Source organism: Amphibalanus amphitrite, unplaced genomic scaffold (assembly GCF_019059575.1).
Source record: "Amphibalanus amphitrite isolate SeventyFive unplaced genomic scaffold, NRLGWU_Aamphi_draft 001109F_arrow, whole genome shotgun sequence".
Lineage (NCBI taxonomy): Eukaryota > Metazoa > Arthropoda > Thecostraca > Balanomorpha > Balanidae > Amphibalanus > Amphibalanus amphitrite.
This window is the reverse complement of record NW_024882603.1, coordinates 162,218-182,878: the sequence shown is the minus strand read 5'-3', so window position 1 is coordinate 182,878 and position 20,661 is coordinate 162,218. Positions and strand designations below refer to the sequence as shown.

Genomic DNA, 20,661 nt, shown 5'->3' with positions numbered 1-20,661 from the left:
GGCGCACCGGATAGGTGCGATTTTAAGGTCTAAGGTCAGTCGGGGACCTCTAAGTTCGGATTAAGCGCTGCATGTTATAAAAATGGGGGGGGGGCAAAAAAGCATCCCGATTTTGGCAGCATCGTCATGCTTTGTCATGGCACTGATCCACTCCCTCGGCCGAAATATTATTACCCTTTTGTATGAGTTCTGGCATAATCCCGCACATTATGCTGCATGTTGTTTGCCATGAAAAAAACAATGCATGTTCAGCTACGTTCTACGCAGTACGCACTAACCTAACCACGTCCATCCCATCATCCACCACTAGCCACCATCCCGTTCTGTGCCCCCTTCTACCCCACACGAATCAGCCGAGACACTAGTCAGTCGGGCTAGCGCTATCCTATCCTCCCTTCCTGACTGCACAGCGCTTAAACCCAGAGCCGAGACTTCCCGAGCGCGACCTCTGACCCCACGCGGTCCGAAGGGTCGGCCGATGCCTAAGGGCGCGCCGCGCGCCGGCCACCCGGATAGCCTCTGCCGAGTCTCCCTTTCATACACCGTTTACTACGCGCTCGATTCATTCATGATTCTGTGTTTCTGCGTTCCTCTCGTTAGATGGCTCTACTGATGTCATAGGCGATCCCAGGAAGATTGCGGCCAGAATACCCCAAACGGCAGAAAATGAGGTTTTTGGTGAATATCTCGGAAAGTATTTGGCATACAACAATGCAATTTCACAGTCTCGTGGTAAATGTGCATACGCATAATTCGGGTTGATACTTATGCATTTGAACATTATATAGGACCAGATATGTCCGAAAAAGCAAAACCAACAAGACTTTTACTGGAGAGCCGTACCTACCCAGGACAAGGTTTGTGCCCACTCCACGATTCCATCACTGCGTACACCAAATGCCATTTCAGTCGAGAACACCTAGATCTCGCATCTCGGAGACGCGCTCTAGGTAATACTAAATGGTCGATGTAGTAAGATTACATTTTCAGGCTATTGACAGGTTGGACCATTTATGCAGTCACTGTCGTTAAGAGCTATGTTATAATTCCTTTACCGTAACATAAAAAACCACTAGTCCTAGTGGCGCAGTTAGTTAGGGCGTTGGTCTGCTATGCGGAGGGTCCTGGGTTCTATTCCCGTGTATGACCCGACCGCTGTTATTTACGTTTCAATGTTTCATATAGGATTCCTATAGGACTCCTATATAAAATTCCTATAGGACACCGAAAAATACTATAGGACAGCCACTACGTTCTATAGGATGCCTAAAGGACTATGTAAAGGTCCTATAGGATTCATATCACAAGTCCTATCGAACAACACGTCCTATAGGAATCCTATAGGTATCCTATAGGTATCCTATAGGTATCCTATAGGTATCCTATAGGCATCCTATAGGATTCCTATTGATAAGTCCTACACAATTTCTATAGGACTGTCCTATAGGACTCAATAGGACTTTTTTGCTAGGGATGCTCAACCTATTAATTGTTTTGCGAATTTAAACGAAATACTTCCTCTGCTTTCCAGTTGCTACTAAAATTACATATAAATGCCTAGAAATTTACCTACTGTTCGCGAACCACCGAACATTAGAAAGTGGGTAAATATCTGTAAGAATCTTGGTAAGAACAACATAAGAGATAAAACGCCCCATGACTCATGAGGGTTTTTGCCCGGTGACCTATACTGCAGGGCTTTTACCGCACAGCGTAGATTGGTCAGAGAACGGCGCCGTACGCTCAAGTCAGATAGGTACCATATAATATAACACGAACCAACCCGACATTATAAATGTTAAACAATAGTTGTTCAAAATAGAATTTTTTTTAAGCCGATTTGCACCGTAAAAGTGCATTGATGCATAATATAACAAATTAAAGGTCAATACATATCACTCTTGAAACACATTTTTGCCACATCTCCATCAATAGGCATCACAACTTCCTTCAATTGTGCTCATAAAATGATCATATGGTGTACGTTTTATCGAACGTAATAGGTTTCCTCAAACCTATGACGTTATCCGTAGGTAAACAAATAGCAATGCAAGGACATTCATGGAAAAAATATTGAATTTCATTGTTTGGGTAACTCATGTAACCCGAGAAGTGGCCGTGATGAACGCATGACAATACATTTCATTATCAATATAGTTTGTTGTCCAAGTTGAAGCAGCTTGTGGAATGGAGAGCTGTCCGCTCTGCCCCGTGCACTTTGCCCTGCGCCTACCATTTATTTGTCGGGCAAAATGCATTAAAATTGGCAGAGGATATGCACGGTCAGGAGCTTAAATAAACTTCAAAACAGTTATGGCATTGAATAGCATTTAAAAAGTGTAAGCATATTGGGATAATTCGATGTAGGTACGTTTTTTTTTCGGCTACTAGTCGTTTATTGTTTTCGTTTCGAATTTTCGACCTTCGCATCGAGGCCGTCGTGGCAAAAACATGGCAACAATAAACGACTAGTAGCCGAAAAAACGTATATCGAATTACAGTGTCTAGTCGTAAAAGCTTGAAATAATAAAATATTGGGATAATAATAACCAGTAAAACGCCTTTTGGGCGAAGAATGAGCGAGCGAGATGGTGAGCCCTGCACGTGCGGAAGGGCGAGAGGGTACTTCCAACGGGCTTGCGCAAAGCATCCTTCTAACCGGTCGCTAACGGTGTACCAAATTTGAACGCAATCGGCCCAGCCATTCCTGAGATCTGGAAGCGGCATTCTGCACGTGCGCACGTGCAAACGGGGTCCAAACTGACTTTTGCACGGCACCCTACTAACTGGTCCCCAACCGTGTACCAAATTTGAGCGCAATCGGCCCAGCCGTTCTCGAGATCTGGGAGCGCCCCATGCACGTGCGCACGTGCAGTAGCACCTTAACCGCAACACATGGGAATGCATTGCCTGGTGGGTGCCTACCTGTATGCCAAGTTTCAGCGAAATCGCCCCAGTAATTACCGAGTTATTAAAATGGGAACAAATTTGACACCTCTTATTGTTGTATTTTGCACGTGCAGCGGGCGTCACTCACATAGATCAAGAGTGTCCGACCATTGGTAGAAGGGATGCAGCTACCCTACAAAAATTACCGCAAGACAATCACCCAAGCGGCTGCTGAGATATGGGCCTCTCAAAATCACTACTTTTGCAAAACAGCTTGAACACCCTTGACATTTCACGTGGCACGTGCCACGACGGTCACTGAGATGTATCAAAAGTAGTCAATTACGGGGTAGAAGGGATGGGGCTACCCAGCAAAAAAGACCGCAGGCCAATCGGTCCAGCGGTTGCTGAGATATAAGCCTCTCAAAAGCGTTACAGGCCGGGCCGGGCCGGGCCGGGCCGCTCATACTGAGATTTTTCCGTTATATTGAAAAGACTCGCTTCGCTCGCTGCGCTCGCTCGCTCGTAATAAACTGGCAAAATATGTCTTTCTGTCTGTCACGAAAAAATGGCGACGGGTTGAAAACCCCGGTCTGCCTCATTCGGACGATCACGAGGAGAAGCATAATAGGCAACCATAAACTGGGGCTGACGCCACTTGTGCAGGACTAAAACAAAGGGTGGCTGTTTGGCTCCGGGTGGCCTCTTTGCCCCACTTTTCTCTAGGTATATATTTTAGTTTTTACATAGCGGGCGTGGGAGAGGAAGCAACATCACCTGGGGTCCGAATGAGCACCGGCGCGGACTGAGCGTCCCCCTGTCTGCCCCAGGAGGGGCGGCGCCGCTGACCGAGTGCCCCCCCCTGTCTGCCCCAGGAGGCCGGGGCGGCGCCGCTGACAGGCCTCCGGTGTCGATGGGACGCTGGGCCGTCGGTCCGATGGAGCAGTCCGCGGCGCCCAGCGGCTGGCCGTCGGCCGCCGACCGCGCGCTGGTGGCTCTGCTGCGGGCGGGCGCGCAGAGCGGTTCCTCCCGCTGGCCGGCCCGCCTGTACGCCGTCCTCCTCTACACGCCCCTGGCAGCGGTCACCGTTGTCAACGTGCGGCAGGTGGTGCAGATTGGCGTGAACGCGCTGGCCGCCGGCCAGACGCTGATGCAGGCCGCCTTCAGCTCCTACTTCTTCGGCACGATGCAGGCGCTGATGCTGCCGCCGCTGGTGGCCTCGCTGCTCGGCGGCCGGAGCCGCTACTCGGCGCTGCTCGACACCGTGCGCGCAGTCATGGACGAGCTGGCTGGCTCGGTCGACGTCAAAGCCAGCCACCAAACCCTTACCAGGAGGGTTTGGATATTACTGACGGCCCAAATCATGCAAATATTGCTGATCCCGTGCATGCTCTACCTTCCGTTTAAGGCAAGCATCAATGCGGCATGCAGTCATAATGCAATAGCCTGCATCACCATGGTAGGAATGAGCGCGATGATAGCTATCCTCCAAATGTGTTTGTTCATGATTCCGACAAAGTTCCTGTACATGACGATGGTCCTCGGGAGCGGCTACAGTGCGCTGAACGCCGAGCTGCAGGCGCTGGCCGGCGGCGGCGAGCTGCGGCACTGGGGCGCGCTGGCGCAGCTCCGGCCGCTGCAGGACCGTCTGAGCGGCGCCTTCCGCCGCCTGGTGGACGACATGGCGCCCGAGCTGACCCTCGCCATGGTGACGGGCGTCTTCAACCTGGTGATCTCGCTGCTGGTACTGTTCCAGGCGGCCTCCAGCAGTGCCCTGCTGCTCGCCCAGCTGCCCATCCTCTTCAACGTGCTGGTGACGGCCGGGCTGCTGATCGCGCTGCCCTGCGAGGCCGGCCAGCAGATGCTGGCGCTGGCAGCGGCCACGCGCGACTGGCTGCTGCGCCTGCGCTGGGAGTCGGCCCGCGTCGGCCAGGAGGTCAGCGCGCTGCTGGAGGCGGCGCGCCGCGACCTCGAGCAGCTCGGCGACCTGGGCTACTACCGGCTGCAGCGCTCCACCATGGTAGGCGTCATGTCCACCATCGTCACCTACGTCATCGTCTTCGTCCAGTTCAGGACGTCCGGGGTCTGAACGACAGCCGTTCAGGACGTCCGGGGTCTGAACGCCTGCAGTTTAGCACGTCTGGTGTCTGAACGACGGAAGTTCAGGACGTCTGGGGTCTGAACGCCTGCAGTTTAGCACGTCTGGGGTCTGAACGCCAGCAGTTCAGGACGTCTGGGGTCTGAACGACAGAAGTTTAGGACGTCTGGGGTCTGAACGCCAGCAGTTCAGGACGTCTGGGGTCTGAACGCCAGCGGTTCAGGACGTCTGGGGTCTGAACGACAGAAGTTCAGGACGTCTGGGGTCTGAACGCCTGCAGTTCAGGTCCTCAGGACGTCTGGGGTCTGAACGCCTGCAGTTCAGGACGTCTGGTGTCTGAACGCCAGCGGTTCAGGACGTCTGGGGTCTGAACGCCAGCAGTTCAGGACGTCTGGGGTCTGAACGACAGAAGTTTAGGACGTCTGGATATGAACGACAGTAGTTCAGCACGTCTGGGGTCTGAACTCTGAACGCCGACATCAATGTAGCGCGTCTTACCGTCTGGGAGCACGATAAGCAAGCGAATACAACGAGCCTGGGAGTTGCCGAGCCCTAAGCTGGATGCATCAGCAAAGCATCTTCAAATCGCCATATCATCAAATGGTATCACCAAATTACCTTCGCAATTGTTTTTCAACGATTTTCTGAATCTTCTGGGCTGTCATCCATAGTTACGGTCTTGGAATACGGTTATATGGCTGGCATGGAAGAAGGAAGTTTCTTTCATCCATGGTTATGGAATGCAGTCTATGCTCGTGCAAAGCCCTTTGGTATTTTACAGGCGCACCGATTGGGTTCTGAACAAGCTTAGAACGGACGGTGATCTGCAGGGCATGAACCATAAGTCTGCTATGAGCGTTCCGTGGGCTTACAGGACCCCGTTTATGGCCGGCAGCCCTGATACCATTTGTGACGCCATGTCTAGGGAATCAGGTAACGCGGTAGGCGGATAGGCGGATCCACCTCACAAAAACTGGCTATATGTGGCTATGCGAAGGTGTCCAACTCAATAGTCAATTATACAGTCCCGTTACACGCATAACATTTATACTTTATGCGAGTGCAAAGGTGACGGATAATTTTTTTTTGCATAGCGTTAGTAACATTTCTCAGTATTCCACTGGCCGAGGCACTGGCGGATCCAGGCTTGCGTTTTTTTTGGGGGGGGGGGGGGGGCAACTCATGCAGGAGCCAAACCTAGGGTACCCCCAAATCCTGTTTTCTCATCGGATTTAGGCCACTTATTTTTCGTCACAGCCCTGACACTATGAATATTTTTCAACTTAACAGAAAAATATATAAATGGTAGCCCACCCGACCCATGCCTTTATATTACTTTGTAAACACTTACCATTGCTTTTGTCGACCAGTTAACCCGCTTCGAGTCAGTGCCTGGGTCCCTTTGCGGGCCGGGAGGTGGTAAAACACCCCCTGTCTAATGGCCGCCCCACACCGGACCTCGCATGCGGGTTGCGAGTTTGCGGGTTTTGAGCTTACGGGCATAATACTAATTCATAGAGTGATTAGACCGTTCCCTTATGGTAACTTCATTAATGCAGTGAAGCCGGTACACCTTCAGAAAATTACATATAGTCGCAAAACCAGCGCAACGAACCTAAATTCGACTTCAACGAAAAACCCGCAAAGCTCGCAGAACTCGCAGACCTCGCAGCGAGGAAAATCGAAAGTTGACTCAAAATTAACTTTTGGAATGCGATGCAAGGTGGCTCGCAAGCTAAAAACATGCAGACTCGCTTGTTCGATGGTAGTGTGAGTCACTCAGCTTAGTTAGCATTATTTGATTTTGAGGAAACTCAAAAACCCAAAAACTCGCAACCCGCATGCGAGTTCCGGTGTGGGGCGGCCTTAACTCGGCGCCTGGGCCACGCACTGATTGAACTATGTTTCATTATCGCTTGGGGGAGGGGGCAAACGGGCCACTTTAGGCCTCTGGGAAGGGGGCATGGCCCTAAATAGGGGAAGCCGGGGGAAGCCCGGCATAGTAAGCTCTTTTTCATTTTTATTACATACCATACGTACTGTATATAATGTTGATATCCTGTAACCTGTTAGCTAGCTAAGTTCATTGGCCGTGTTTTCCCAAAAATTCGGTTTCGTGGAGGGCAGTGGTATAAGGTTGAGAAAATCGAGTTTTAAAAAAGTGTTGATTTTTCTGGGGTAAGCCCGGCATAGGGGTAACGCCGGCCACCTCCCCAGCGCTTTACAACGAGTTGATGAAACCATTATGTGTCTTCCAAATATTAACGGAAAGTGAAATATTAAGGTAGGTACTGATTACGGTACGGTGATTACGGATTACGGTGATTACGGTTACGGTACTGATTAGCTCTGGACATCTTAGAGTTTATGTCACTACTGGTATTTTAGCTAGCGTCTACCACATATACAGTACTGGTGGATGAAAATCGTGATGCAAAATTGACAAAAAATGTGTATTTCAAAATTCCTTAAAATTTATTTTTCTTTTTACCTTAATGCATCATATTGCATATCATTCGACTCGGCTGATGAAGAAGAACACAACGACACCATTTTTGAAGCTCTAGCTTCATTGTCTGTCGCGTTATCTGCAAAAACGTAGTTTGACCCTAGTTGACCTTAAGTGACATGACTGGCTTTGTCTATGATAACATGTTTATTTTCGAAATTTATCTTTGATCTAGGTGTAAACCAAACCTGCTCAGTACCTATTATTTCATGGAAAACAGTGGTTTAGTGGCATTGCTCTCGGCTGGGGGTAAGCTTGGCCACTCGCCCGGGGTTACCCCAATATGCTAATTTTTATTTTAGAACAGCAATATTCGAAAAAAAATGTCATACTTAAGCCAGCCTGCCTCGTCACCCCTCACTACAAACACTTAAACGGTCCTTACATAACATTCGTATGAATATTAGTACTGTATGGTATAGCATTAACAGTGCAACATATCTCACTTTTTAGCTAAAAACCCTTAAAATATCATTTTTGCGCTATAACTTAAACAATATGCAATTTTTGTTAGCCTTAACTTTTTTGTTGGCGTTACCTTAGCTGCCACGCTGAAAGGACAAACAGTTGAGCGTTTTATTGTGAATAATTTAGCCGGAAACGGGGTGGCCGGGCTTCCCCCGCGCCCGGGCTTCCCCCGGCTTCCCCTACCCCCTCCCTGGATCCGCCAGTGTAAGAGACCATTGGAGCTGCAGTTGGGTACCTCAGACGTCAGGGTACGCCCTCAGATGTGTGGGACTCGCATGGAGACCTCTTATGCTATAGTGGACTGAAAGGACCCAAAGGAGCCTGTCTAGGGCTCCCGGAGATAGACGTGGGCCCTCAGGAGCCCGCCAGAGCCCCCAATGAGGGATAAGTGAGGGATACCAAGTGCCTGCAATTGCATATTGCATAAGCCATAACGCCTTTACAAATCAATATATTATGTATCAGTGGCAGATCCAAGGGGGCCACATGGGTCATGACCCCCTTGGTGCCCGGGGGCACCACAGGCCTGTCAGGGGCACCACCGGCTTAGCAGGGGCACCACCAGCCCGCCAGGGGCACCATAGGCCTAGCAAGGACACCACGGGCCTGCGAGGGGCCCCACAGGCTTGTCAGGGGCACCCCAGGTCTGTCAGGGACACCAGAGACCTGCCAGGGGCGCCGCCGGTCTCGCAGGGGCACCATGGGCCTGTCAGGGGCACCAGAGGCCTAGCAGGGGTACCACAGGCCTTACAGGGGCACCACCGGCCTTTCAGGGGCACCTTGGGCCTGTCAGGGGCACCACAGTCCTGTCAGGGCCCAGGGGCACCAGCGGCCTAGCAGGGGCACCACAGGCCTGCAAGGGGCACCACCGGTCTAGCAGGGGCACCAGAGGCCTAGCAGGGGTACCACAGGCCTTACAGGGGCACCACCGGCCTTTCAGGGGCACCTTGGGCCTGTCAGGGGCACCACAGTCCTGTCAGGGCCCAGGGGCACCAGCGGCCTAGCAGGGGCACCACAGGCCTGCAAGGGGCACCACCGGTCTAGCAGGGGCACCACCGGCCTCGCAGGGGCACCATGGGCCTGTCAGGGGCCCCACCGGCCTCGCAGGGGCACCACCGGCCTCGCAGGCATCACGGCATCAAGCAGGGGCACCTTGGGCCTGTCGGGGGCATCACGGGCCTGTTGGGGGCACTTTAGGCTTGTCAGGGGCACCACAGTCCTGTCAGGTCCCAGGGGCATCAGCAGCCTAGCAGGGGCATCCTAGGCCCGCCAGAGGCACCACAGGCCTGCCAGGGTCCAGGGGCACCACAGGCCTAGCAAGGGCACCACGGCACTATGGTTGGAAACGGCCTCACGGATGGCCGGGGGTCAACGCGAAAAAATGTTTTGCCCATAACTTGTTAATGCGTAGACCGACTGCGATGAAACTTTGCATAGGTATACCAGTGTCTTTCGTGCATCATACAGTAACTCAGAAATGACGAGGTCACGTCACGTCACGCGTGTGTGACGTCATCATTGCAAGTATGTTATAAGTCGCCTATGTCTTTCGTTATGTTATCGATATCGCGAGGCATTTTGAACATGTTTTGAATAGGTACTGCTATTACTGAATGGATATTGTTGTTATGCTTTAGGGCGAGAAATATCAACGTAGTGACGCACAGTGTCTTACTATTGGTCATAAAGGGTCAAAAATTTGGAGAAAGAGTATTTATGATTTTTTTAGATTGGGCAAAAAAAGTAAGAAATAAAATGACGAGTAAATGACAAAACATGCGTCAGATTAACCCGGCAGTTGCTGGGGTATTTCCCCATCCGCCGTTTGCCGGGGGGGGGGGGGGCGTTCAACGCCCCAGCCGATAACTCGCGAACAAATAGGCGCAGCGAAACGCACGAGGCGCGGCAAACGAAAGAAGAACGCGACGAGACGATTCACATAAATACTTTAAAGTTGAATTTCGAGGTTACAGGTCGGGTCAAGGTCAGGTCAAACACTTGAAATCGGGCTTTCAGTAGCATGGACTTTAGAACCTCGCCTCGCGTTTCGCGTTTCGATTATATCGTCATCAGTTGGTCCTAAATAAATTCAGTGATCAGTTGGTCCTAAACAATCTGTCACAACTGTCACAACTGTCACAACCCTTCATATAAGTGCTAAAAGAGTGTCAGATCAATGTAGGGGTCAGTCAAAAATAGGCCACTGGCCAGGGTCAAAGTCAGGTCAATCAGGTAAGCACATAACCCCGAAAATTAAAACTGGTACCTATTCGCAGCCCATGCATGACACATGTTTCATGGGTACTTTTGGGCGTAGAACACGATGGTGACATTCATTTTATCATACGAGTACGTGGCTGGTTGAAAAGAAAATCAATTTCAGAAATGCATGCATCATGGTCGTGAAGTAGTCACGAGAAATTGCCAACATTCAGTTCAAGATTTTGGAAACTGTAGAACGATGATAAAAACCATAGATAGCCATTTGATTTGCCATAGTATTGGCAGTGTAATGGCGTTTACAGCATGTCTGTATGTCTGCTCTGTCGGTGGATATCCATATCCATACTCCAGGATATCCATACACGTTTGCACGATATCCATACTCCAGGTGCATGGGCGAGCAGTTACTTCTTACGAGGGGTGCGGAGTCGAGGTCAGAGTCGGAGTCAGAGTCGGAGTCGGAGTCAGAGTCGCCCAGAGTCGTGGCAACGAGCCAGGAGTCGGAGTCGGAGTCGGAGTCGGGGTCGGTCAGGAGCCCGCAGTGGAGGTCGGAGTCGGTCCGAATCGGAACAGCTCCATCACGACTCCGAAACACTGGCAAGGGGTCCGGAGTCGGAGACAGAGTCGGCCGGAGTCATGGCAACGAGTCAGGAGTCGGAGTCGTAGTCGGAGTCAGATTTGGTGCCACCACGACTCCGCAACCCTGCTTCTTACCATCATTTATAAGGATAAGCGATTGCAAGACTGACGAGCCGACCTGGTGCTAACGAAGCGACGGGTAGGTACGCCTCGGGAGATGAAGCTTCACGGACGATTTTGCGCACAAGTGCGCAGTCTGCTTTTACGTTCCCCTTACGCAGAATTGAACAGAGATTTATTCTGCCAAAAAGCTCAATGGAGGTCGATGGAGAACTTTTTGTATGTCCAATGAAACATTAACGTAATTTTGCAAATATTGCTGTGGTGACACTGCAAACAGAATGCAATGCCGTTCCTGATTTTGAACACGCATGGGAAAAAGAGTCACTCCACTCGATAGCCAACATAACAAGAATTATTTTGATATATAATAATCCAGTTTTACAACGTCATGGAGGTACTCCATATGCTATCACCCGCGCGGTTGTTTAAACCTTTGACGGCGCACCAAAAAAGCCACTATCAGAAACTCCCGATTCCACGTACAATAATGGAGACTAAATGCGCAACTAAATAATTTTTTCTGCCCAATTCAAAACATTTCATCAATTTCCAACAGAATGACACCCCAAATATACATATATTCCGAAATTGCCCACGGCCATCCGTGAGGCCGTTTCCAACCATAGTGCACGGGCCTGTTAGGGGCACCTCAGGCTCCCGTGCCCCCCCCCCCCCCCCCCACGGATCCGCCAGTGATGCCACACCACGCGAAACACCGCCAACTACCAGCTGCCGCGCCATAAACACGTGCCAACAACAGTCTTTTTTTTAAGGTCGACTCCGCTCGCGCAACTTTTGACTGACCTTCAATGCTACCATATTGCTTCCATATTATGCTGTGGAAAGCTTTACTTCACCAAGTGGCTAAAAACCTCCATCAAGGTATATTTTCTTAGCAATTTTTCTGACGTTTTTTTGGGGGGGCAAACAGGACACTTTAGGCCTTTGGGGGGGGGGGGCATGGCCCCCGTGGCCCCCCTGGATCCGCCAGTGGGCCGAGGCGTGTGAAACTATGATTGAATTCCTCTCAGGCGCGTCAATCAGACGTTAACGGCGCGTCGCCGACACCTTTTCGCGCCCCTGTCCAACTGACCTCCGCGCCTGGCGCCTCATACGGGGAGCGGTCCGCCAGGGCAGCATAGCAATGCTCTGCGGCTGCAGATGGTACCGCGCGATATACTGTGGGACGGAGACAGACGATAGACATCTGTCGATGCAGTGGCAGATGACAAATGTTTGTATGTACACCCGTGCAGTTATGCACTCCCGTATTAGCACAGCTTTTCTCCGCGCGGGCACTGTCAGTGTCAGGCACTGGAGGTCGCAGAAGGTGCAGGGTGGCCACCGTCCCCTCCAAAGCTCATGACCCTTTAAATACCACGTGACTATCCTAGCAGCACTGACAAAGCCCGGGACACCCGATCATCGGAACTCAGTTGTTGGCGGTTCCTCCCCCACCGTACCCCCAGCCCCAGCTGATACACGCAGCAACTCCAGTCTACAGACCGGATTGGGAATAACAGCACACGCAGTTTATCACCACTGACATGTAGGATCGAATGAGTCATACTGAGCCACTTAGAAAATCATTTGCGGCATTCGGGCCCCTGCACATTCGCATTGCTGCCTCCATTTTACGTCATTACGTGGACTTATATAGCTCGGCGGGTGAAGCTGAGCTTGCCAGCCGATACAGCTGAAACGTTACGACACAACTAATCCCGGACACCGGCCGCCGTCCAATCACAGTATTTCGACAGGCTCAGCGGGGTCGTGGCTGGCCGTCCGTTCAGTCTCGGCGCCCCTCTGAGCCCGGGAGTCCGTCCAGCACAGATCGCGCCCCTCTCAGCCCGGGAGTCCGTCCAGTCTATATTGTGCATCTTTGCCGATTGGGCGTCGGAGAACTTCCGCTCCGATAAGATGCGAGTTTTTTTTTTATAAATGTACCTGTTTGACTGTTTTCCCTTCGTGATGAGATAGCAAAATTGGGGTCCGTGGCCTGCACTTATCGGTTTGGGCACTCACAACATCGAGAATTGCTTTAATTCGGAGATATTTAATATCAAACTTGCAGTTTTCAGATTCTAAGGGGGCATTTTAATGCCCCTTTAGAACTTGTGACGTCAGCGCAGATCTAACGATTTTTAAACTTGATGCTAAAACCATCGTTAAAATGCGGTGGTTTATCATTGAAATCTATAATGTGGCTTATACTGTTTTGCGCGCAACATCTGACGCACTTTCAGGGTGCCAAATTATTGCTTCCAAATGACGTCGTAGGAACAGCGGAGGTCCCAAAAGTAAATAAAAGTAAAGGTCTAATAGGTAGGTATCTTGAAAACCAGTGCATTTTTCGGTGAAATTTGGTAGATATTCATTTTTTTATCTTTCTGAACCACGGGACATCACTTTTATGCCAATCCTTAACTTTGTTAAAGGTGGGAGGGTCCCTTTAACATAAGGATGTATTAAGGCGCAACTGGCCGTAATTGTTAGGTATGTACTAAAGATCCCATTTAACGTAATTATTCGGGTCCAGCGCTCTCTCTCTCTCTCTCTCTCTCTCTCTCTCTCTCTCTCTCTCTCTCTCTCTCTCTCTCTCTCTCTCTCTCTCTCTCTCTCTCTCTCTCTCTCTCTCTCACTCTCTCTCTCTCTCTCTCTCTCTCTCTCTCTCTCTCTCTCTCTCTCTCTCTCTCTCTCTCTCTCTCTCTCTCTCTCTCTCTCTCTCTCTCTCTCTCTCTCTCTCTTTAACGCGACCATTCCCGCTGACTGCATGCCATCTCTTTCTTATCCAACCATCCCTCCGTCCGATAAGTGCAGGCCTGTGTTCAGATTACTCCATCATTTACCACATGCCAACCGTGGAATCACATCTCGATACCCTAATCCTCTGGTGGCAGCCCGGTCAAGGTTAGCCAGGCTCGACTGTCTACATGTCATGATGTGTCAAACACGTTCCCTGCGGTGACGGCTGTTTCGAGCCGGCGTTTCACAACCCGGCAGGACCTGTTTTTCTCGATCACCTTGCAGACTGCAGCCCGCCCCAGTTAGCTCTGTGGGAGGCCTCAACCTCCTGTACTCCTATACCGGATTTAGCGGACGAGTGCAGTAGAAATAAACCCTGCGTATATTGCCTGGAGATTGTTATCATTGCCTTTAATTTGACATTTAAATTTAATGCGTTTTGCGTAACATAAATACCTAACTGTTGTTTTATGTTAAAAGAATCCAATCACAGTTCGAGCACTGCAGTCTTTTACAGGGGCGCGGGAACTACTTTCCGACTGGGGGGCACACCATAATAGAGATTAACCTAGGGTACCCCCAAATCTAGTTTTCTCACCGGTTTTAGGCCACTTATTTTCCACCCCTCGGCTTTTTCAACAAAAAAGAACACATTTGCAAAAAAAAGTGTGGTATTCCGTCTCAAAGCTGTGGGGGCACCGCCCCCACGGCCCCAGAGTTGGGGGGGGGGGGGCAAGCTGCCCCCACTGCCCCCCCCGGCTCCCGCGCCTATGGTCTTTTACTGTCTTGCTGCAATCATGCCTATTAATTTTGAAATAATTAAAACAGATCATATGTATGGCCTGCTGTAAACTGACAATTTTTTTTCGGCCGTCCCGTCGTGTCTCGAGGCATGCCGTCCCCGCTCCGTCCTGTAGATATGTGTGGAGTGGAAACTGGAAATACACAATTGTGCCCATATGAAAGTCGTCTGCTTACCAGGCCGGGAGAGGAGCAGTTCGTCGACGAACTGGTCGATGTAGTCGTACGTGGACGTGCAGGATGCCAAGATCAGTAGCAGACACCAGGCGCGCACCTGTACGGAGCGCCGCCATGTCAGCTAAACACGCCAGATAGTAGATACCGCAAGGTGGGACTGTTTGAGACAGTAGAGCTATTTGAGACAGAAGCCCCGTTTACATAGGAGTTGCCAGATTCACATGCCAGCTCGATCTACTTTCAGGTGTTCGGCCTCCGCCATGTCGACAAATGCTGCGCAGCAAACACAAAATCTAGAAATGTGGTAATGGAGTTCTGGCCACCAAATAGAAAAAGCCTGCCAAGTTTATGATGCTCTTCATGTTATGTAGTTTTGATAATAAACGACGCATGGGCTTCAAATGAATTGTACGTCGTACATTTGGGCATCATATGAGTGGAATATTGCAAAGTTTTTACCCAACATTTAAGCATAAGACTAAGTTGTTTCCATGAAAGCGATGAAAATAAAGCTGATTGTTGAGTTCGATGCACTCCTTGCAGCTTATATTTAGTGGATTGCATTTATTCATATTCTGCATTCATTTATAGAAAGATCAAATATGTAACACCCCTTTTCCCGCTTACCTTCAACCTCTGAGCAGTGACATTTTCTTGATCGATTCAAAAGGCATGGAAACACCAAGCAGAAACTGAGTGCGTAAGATATTTGGTAGCAAGTATCACATACGCTCTAAATGACTTTCTAAGCAGATTCGAGAGTCAGTAATTACCTATTTAATCACGTTGCACTCATTCATCAAGTCAAACAAATACCTAAACCGATTGGTAGCGTCATCTAGGCGATCATAAGTGCCAAACTGCTAGTTGAAGACTTCTATTATAGATGGCACTGCTAGACAAGCCAGAGCATATGCCAGAGGATTTTACCACCGCCGTGAAAAATTCCTAACCAAAGGCGCACTCCGGTCCCCTCAACATAAAACTCCCGATATTTCTCTGACCAATCAGAGTAAGCCTTGCTCGGCGCTGATTTGCTAATCAGAAAATGACGTCATTAGGGAGCCACGGCGTTCAAGCTATTTTGTAGCGGTTCAGGTGATCCACTTAGAAGTCATATTTTGATGTTTTTAGAAAAGTCTGATGAATCCTTTTATATTTTCAGAAAAGAACCCTTAATGCTGTTGTTGATAAACCCAACTTCGCTATTTTTGCCAATAGTAATAAGACAGGAAATAATCTGTTGGTGGGTCTTCACGCTAAATCTACCACCCCCAACTACGTCATCATCGTTCCTAAGCATGCTGTACTTGGTCATAACTTCGTTGCCCAGCACTAGTTAGCCTTGATTTCCACCAATCAGAAAGCAGAGCTGTCTGCCGAGAGACAGCAGTACTCGATATTAGTGGTGGGCCAAATACTTGTTTTCTAAGATGTTTTTCTTTACAGCCTTTTATATCTTACTTTTGTTTATATTATATATCGCTTTATATTTTGTTTTTGTAAGGAATATCTGCATATATTGTGATTTATATAGCTTGATTTAGCTAATATGGCAAAGTGTTTACGAAGGGGTGCAGGGAGATATGGCAGCAGATATGGTGCTTGCAAGTAGTCTTTGTACGCATGAAATAGTACCCTTTTTTCGAGCCGAAAATAACCTATTTATTGCAATTTATTGATGTATCATGCCTGAATTCCGAAAAAGTGCTCCTCGTAGCACTGAATACAGTCACTTGTGTAGTTGCAAAAGGTCACTGGCCAGTTTTGTGATATCTCTAGGCCAGCTAGGGAAATGTCTAAATGCTATGTAAACAGAGTTAGAATGTAGTGGTTTAGAAAAATCGCTATCAAATGAAAACCATTAAATTTTTTTGTCATTTTTGTTCAGATTGGCGTGGAATCAAACGGGGAATTGCCTGAGCAAAAACGACAAATAATTACCTACATATATGACGGTTACCTATCATTTTAGGTATCACGATTTTACAAAACCACTTCATACTGTCTCAAATAGCCCTAATGTCTCAAAAAGCTCCACCTTACGGTACACAATAAGACCATTGGCATCATTCGATATAAATATCAAATATAGTCGACGGTCCGTTTCGATGTTGCTCCTTTCCGGAGCGCCGTTGCAACTTTGAGGAACAGAGAAACAAACACACCACGTAAAGAAATGAGCGGCAAGCGGACCGAGTAACTTTTGTTTATACATAGGTGTTTCCAAGGGTGTTTCCCTCATCTTTTACTAACTAGCCTGTTCCTCCGTAATCCGTTCCACCGTTAGGTAACCCGCACTCTCTTGAGCGAATACTACTGAAATGGGAATTTCAAAACAATTGGCAAAATGAAGAGTGGGTACGGTGCCCCGGCGCACCCCCCCCCCCCTGCCCCCCGTTCCGCCACCTATGATAGGTATTTGTACCTATTATGTATTGTCATACACGAAGCTCATCGGTGTGATCTGGGAGGGCCACGGACAGGACAGCGTGGTTACAGTTATTTATAACGTGCAACACAAATATTAATGTCACGAGGTTACCAACAGTAACCGCGGCTTGCCAGTTGTCACAATGTATACATTGTTGAATAATCGCATAACACAATTACTAAATTTTTATTATACGTTCTTCAATTCTGTTACGCTGAGTTAGTGCATTCTAGTCCAGTTTGCAATAAACTGGTTTGTGTGGTAACCTGTTCTCAGTGCTGACTCAAGACCTTCAACCAATTATAAAAATGCTGTCAAACCTGCCACTGCTGTTCTAAGGTCACATTAATCATGTAGAGTTCTGCACGGCTGCAATTTTCCACAGCCTAGCCGCCCCGCAGCCGTGGCTCCACAGCCACAGCCGCCCACAGCCGTGGCAAACTGTGGGCAGCCAGCCGTCAGCCGGCCGTGGATACTTTCAATGAAATGCTACCAAATAGTATATAATAAGTTGTTTTTAGTTGAAACATATAGCCAAAAGCACATTGCAATGGGCTATAGATTCTCAAGCTCATGAAGCATCATAGGTTAAGTGGTTGTGTATCTGGCTTTAGGCCGAAGGCCTGAAGCCTGATGCGCAACGCATGCCTACACAAGCCCTTGCAAGGAGTTAAGAAAGATGGGTAGGTAGGTACCTACATCAACAGAAAACATAAACAACGAACCAGAATAGAAGCACTAGCAGTGTAGACATCTAATGCCAAATCCTGAAGCATGGTTGTGGGACAGAACAACAGACCCTGATGCTTTTCATTATCAATGTTAGGTATGGAAAATGAAACTGAAGTTGATGGACTGTCAAACAGTGATTGTCTAGTCAAAACTCTTGCTTCTTTCTTACCTTGCATATTTTCTGGGGTGTGATATGCCAGACTTGAAGCAGCCTTCTGGGCAAGTCTCAAACTAATTTGATATGCAAGGCATCAAAACACTAGTGAGCATCCAAGAAAGAAAAACATTCTTCTATTTTGATTTTTCCAAATAATGATCTTCGCTCAAATCCCCAAGGACGTGCGAGCCACAATTACCTCTTTTAATCAAAAATTTTACTTGAGTTTTTAATGGCGTCAATAGCAAAGAAATGGCAACAAATTGTTTTTGTGTCACTATAAACAGCCATAAAAAATATAATTAATAAATAATAATGCTATACAGTTTAAAACTTGCTCTCAAATAAAGATTAAGTATCAAATTTTTACATTTTTAGAAGAAGACGTCATTTTATTAGTAAAGTCAACAGCTCGCGTAAGAAATATTGTGTTCAGGGTTTTCACCGTCATGTGAATTACGTGTTCAGGGTTTTCACCATCATGTGAATTAACCGTAAGTAAGGTTCATGTTCACTTATAATCTAATTCCATTGGCTTCGTTGATCAGCATTTTCTGTTAGCGGTCACTCACACACCAGTTAGAACATAAAGCGCCAGTTTTATATTATGTAATTATGTAACGTGATGTAACGGAAGTTGGACTTGCCGAAAATCCAGAAATACATCTAAGAGTTATTTTAGATAATATTTTATGAAGCATTTACCTGCCTTTACCTAGGCGTGATTTCTTTTTCTATTACCTGAAAGAATTTTTGAATGCTGTCTTCAATAGCTGTAAGGTGCTCTCCTAATGACCAGGTGAGATTGATTTGAGAGGGATGTGACAATGCAACATGCTGCATTTTCTGAAACTGTCAAGCTCTTGATGATGAAGGAACAATTGGTACCTATAATTAGTATTCTGTACCAGAGTGCAAACTCCCCTACAACAAATGGTAAAACCATTACAGGTTTTCAAAGGCTTCACCACTTTCAATGTTGCTGGGCATCCTTTGCATGATTTTTACAGGCTAGACTGCTTATCAGAATGTGAGATTAAGGATTTAAAATTTTATATTGGAGTACTTAAGATTGAGCTTGAAATCTCACAGCCGTGGCCACAGCCGTAGCCGTGTTCTTGGAGATATTTGCAGCCGCCCCGGCCCACAGCCGTGGGGCTGCAGCCAGCCGCGGCTGCAGCCGGCCGGTGCAGACCTCTACATTAATGCCTGTATTACTCCGATCAAAGATGATTTCACTTCAGCCGTGAACCTCTGAATGACACATCACACATATAGTTGATGTTATGCAGTAGGTAGTTAGGTAGCTAATCGAAGCCGGTCGCATGAGATATAATTACATACATGGATGCTGTTTGAAGATAAGCATGATGGACATAAACAAGAATGACAGCAGCATATACATAGATATGTGTAGCAAGGAGGCAAAAGTTTGCGCCCGCTTGGCCACAATACACACTTTTGCCAATATCATCGGCTTTACCCGTTTGGCAAGAGCATAGTCACTGATAGCTTCATCTTCAAAGACGTGGGAATTGCGATGAAGCCAAAACGCCTTTGCGTTTTGACGTCCCATAGTGACTTCTCATATACTTAGAGCATTCATAAAACATTCAATATTCATGCTTTTCTCAGTGCTATTGCACTTTTAGTCATTGGCTGTACAGAAACGATAAAAAAAAATCGATTCTCAATTAAATAGCATTTTTGTAGCGACCGTTTAAATCTTAAAGTATATAAGTTAGGTCGTCTGTAGGTAAGTCTCCAGACCTACAGCACCGGCCTCCATAGCCACAATATCTTTCAAATGAAGTGTTGATCTTATCATGCCTTTATAGCAATCAAATCATTATGCCTACTCGTGACCTTAACCACTCAACGTCACACGACTTGCCCTAAAACGTCTTGTCACAATAATTTGTACCTATATGCTACGTTTCTGCTGAAATGATACGTCTCTCTGATCCTTTGACTGCTAGAGGAACTATGATTAGCGCTTTACACACATTCAATGGGCGGCCGCGATGACATATTGGTCTGGCGTGACGTGCAGGTTTGCTGGGCTGGCCGCCGGACCGTCTGGCCAGTGCCGGTCTCACGTGGTGCCGCCCGCCGTACCGCCGTGACCCCAGACTCACCTGCATGGTGCGGCTGCGCGCGGTCCGACCGCCGGTCCCCGCTGGTCCCGCCGGTCCTCAGTGGTCACCACGAGTCCCCACTGGTCCTCACTCTGCACTGTGCAACGTCTCACACACACACACAGAGCTGCACGGGCGGCCCGTCGCCGCGCACACCTCTGCCCACCAGCGTGATGACCACTGGCGGCCGGCGCTCAGCCGCCGCTGCCGGCAGCTCGACACTTTCTCCCGGCGGCCGCCCCCGTGCGGCGCGCGCGCAGCGTCCGCCGCCCCCGCCTGACCTCGGCTGACCGCGCTGTGGACTCACCCAACTGGGTCATGACACGGCCTGACCCTGCCCCGAGTGGACCGAGCGCGCCCGGCCGCACACCCACGCATACCGCACAAAACCGACTGGCCGCGGGCGCGGGCGCAGTCGGCCAGATATCATCTGGGTCTCGGTTTAATCCGGCGAGTTTGGAGACGGGTTGGCACACTGGGCGTTGTCCCTTTCGTTTGCGATTCTCGGTTGCGCGAGGCGCGTGCTCGCGTGTAGCAGTAGGCGGTTAATGTCCATCGGGCGCCCGGCGTGGGGTAATGACGGATGTT

At 48.8% G+C, this 20,661-nt stretch overlaps 1 protein-coding gene across 1 annotated transcript in view; it reads right to left on the bottom strand.

The window, feature by feature from the left end:
• Nucleotides 1–20,334, bottom strand: part of LOC122370207 (nascent polypeptide-associated complex subunit alpha, muscle-specific form-like) — a 40,367-nt gene extending 20,033 nt beyond the window's left edge. Inside the window, exons 1-2 of the mRNA XM_043345607.1 lie at nucleotides 20,074–20,334; nucleotides 14,613–14,709 (exon numbers count right to left, since the gene is read on the bottom strand). Coding sequence (XP_043201542.1) covers nucleotides 14,613–14,709; nucleotides 20,074–20,079 — 103 coding nt within the window. The 5' untranslated portion in view covers nucleotides 20,080–20,334. The remainder of the gene's footprint in view (nucleotides 1–14,612; nucleotides 14,710–20,073) is intronic.
• Nucleotides 20,335–20,661: the final 327 nt, after the last annotated feature.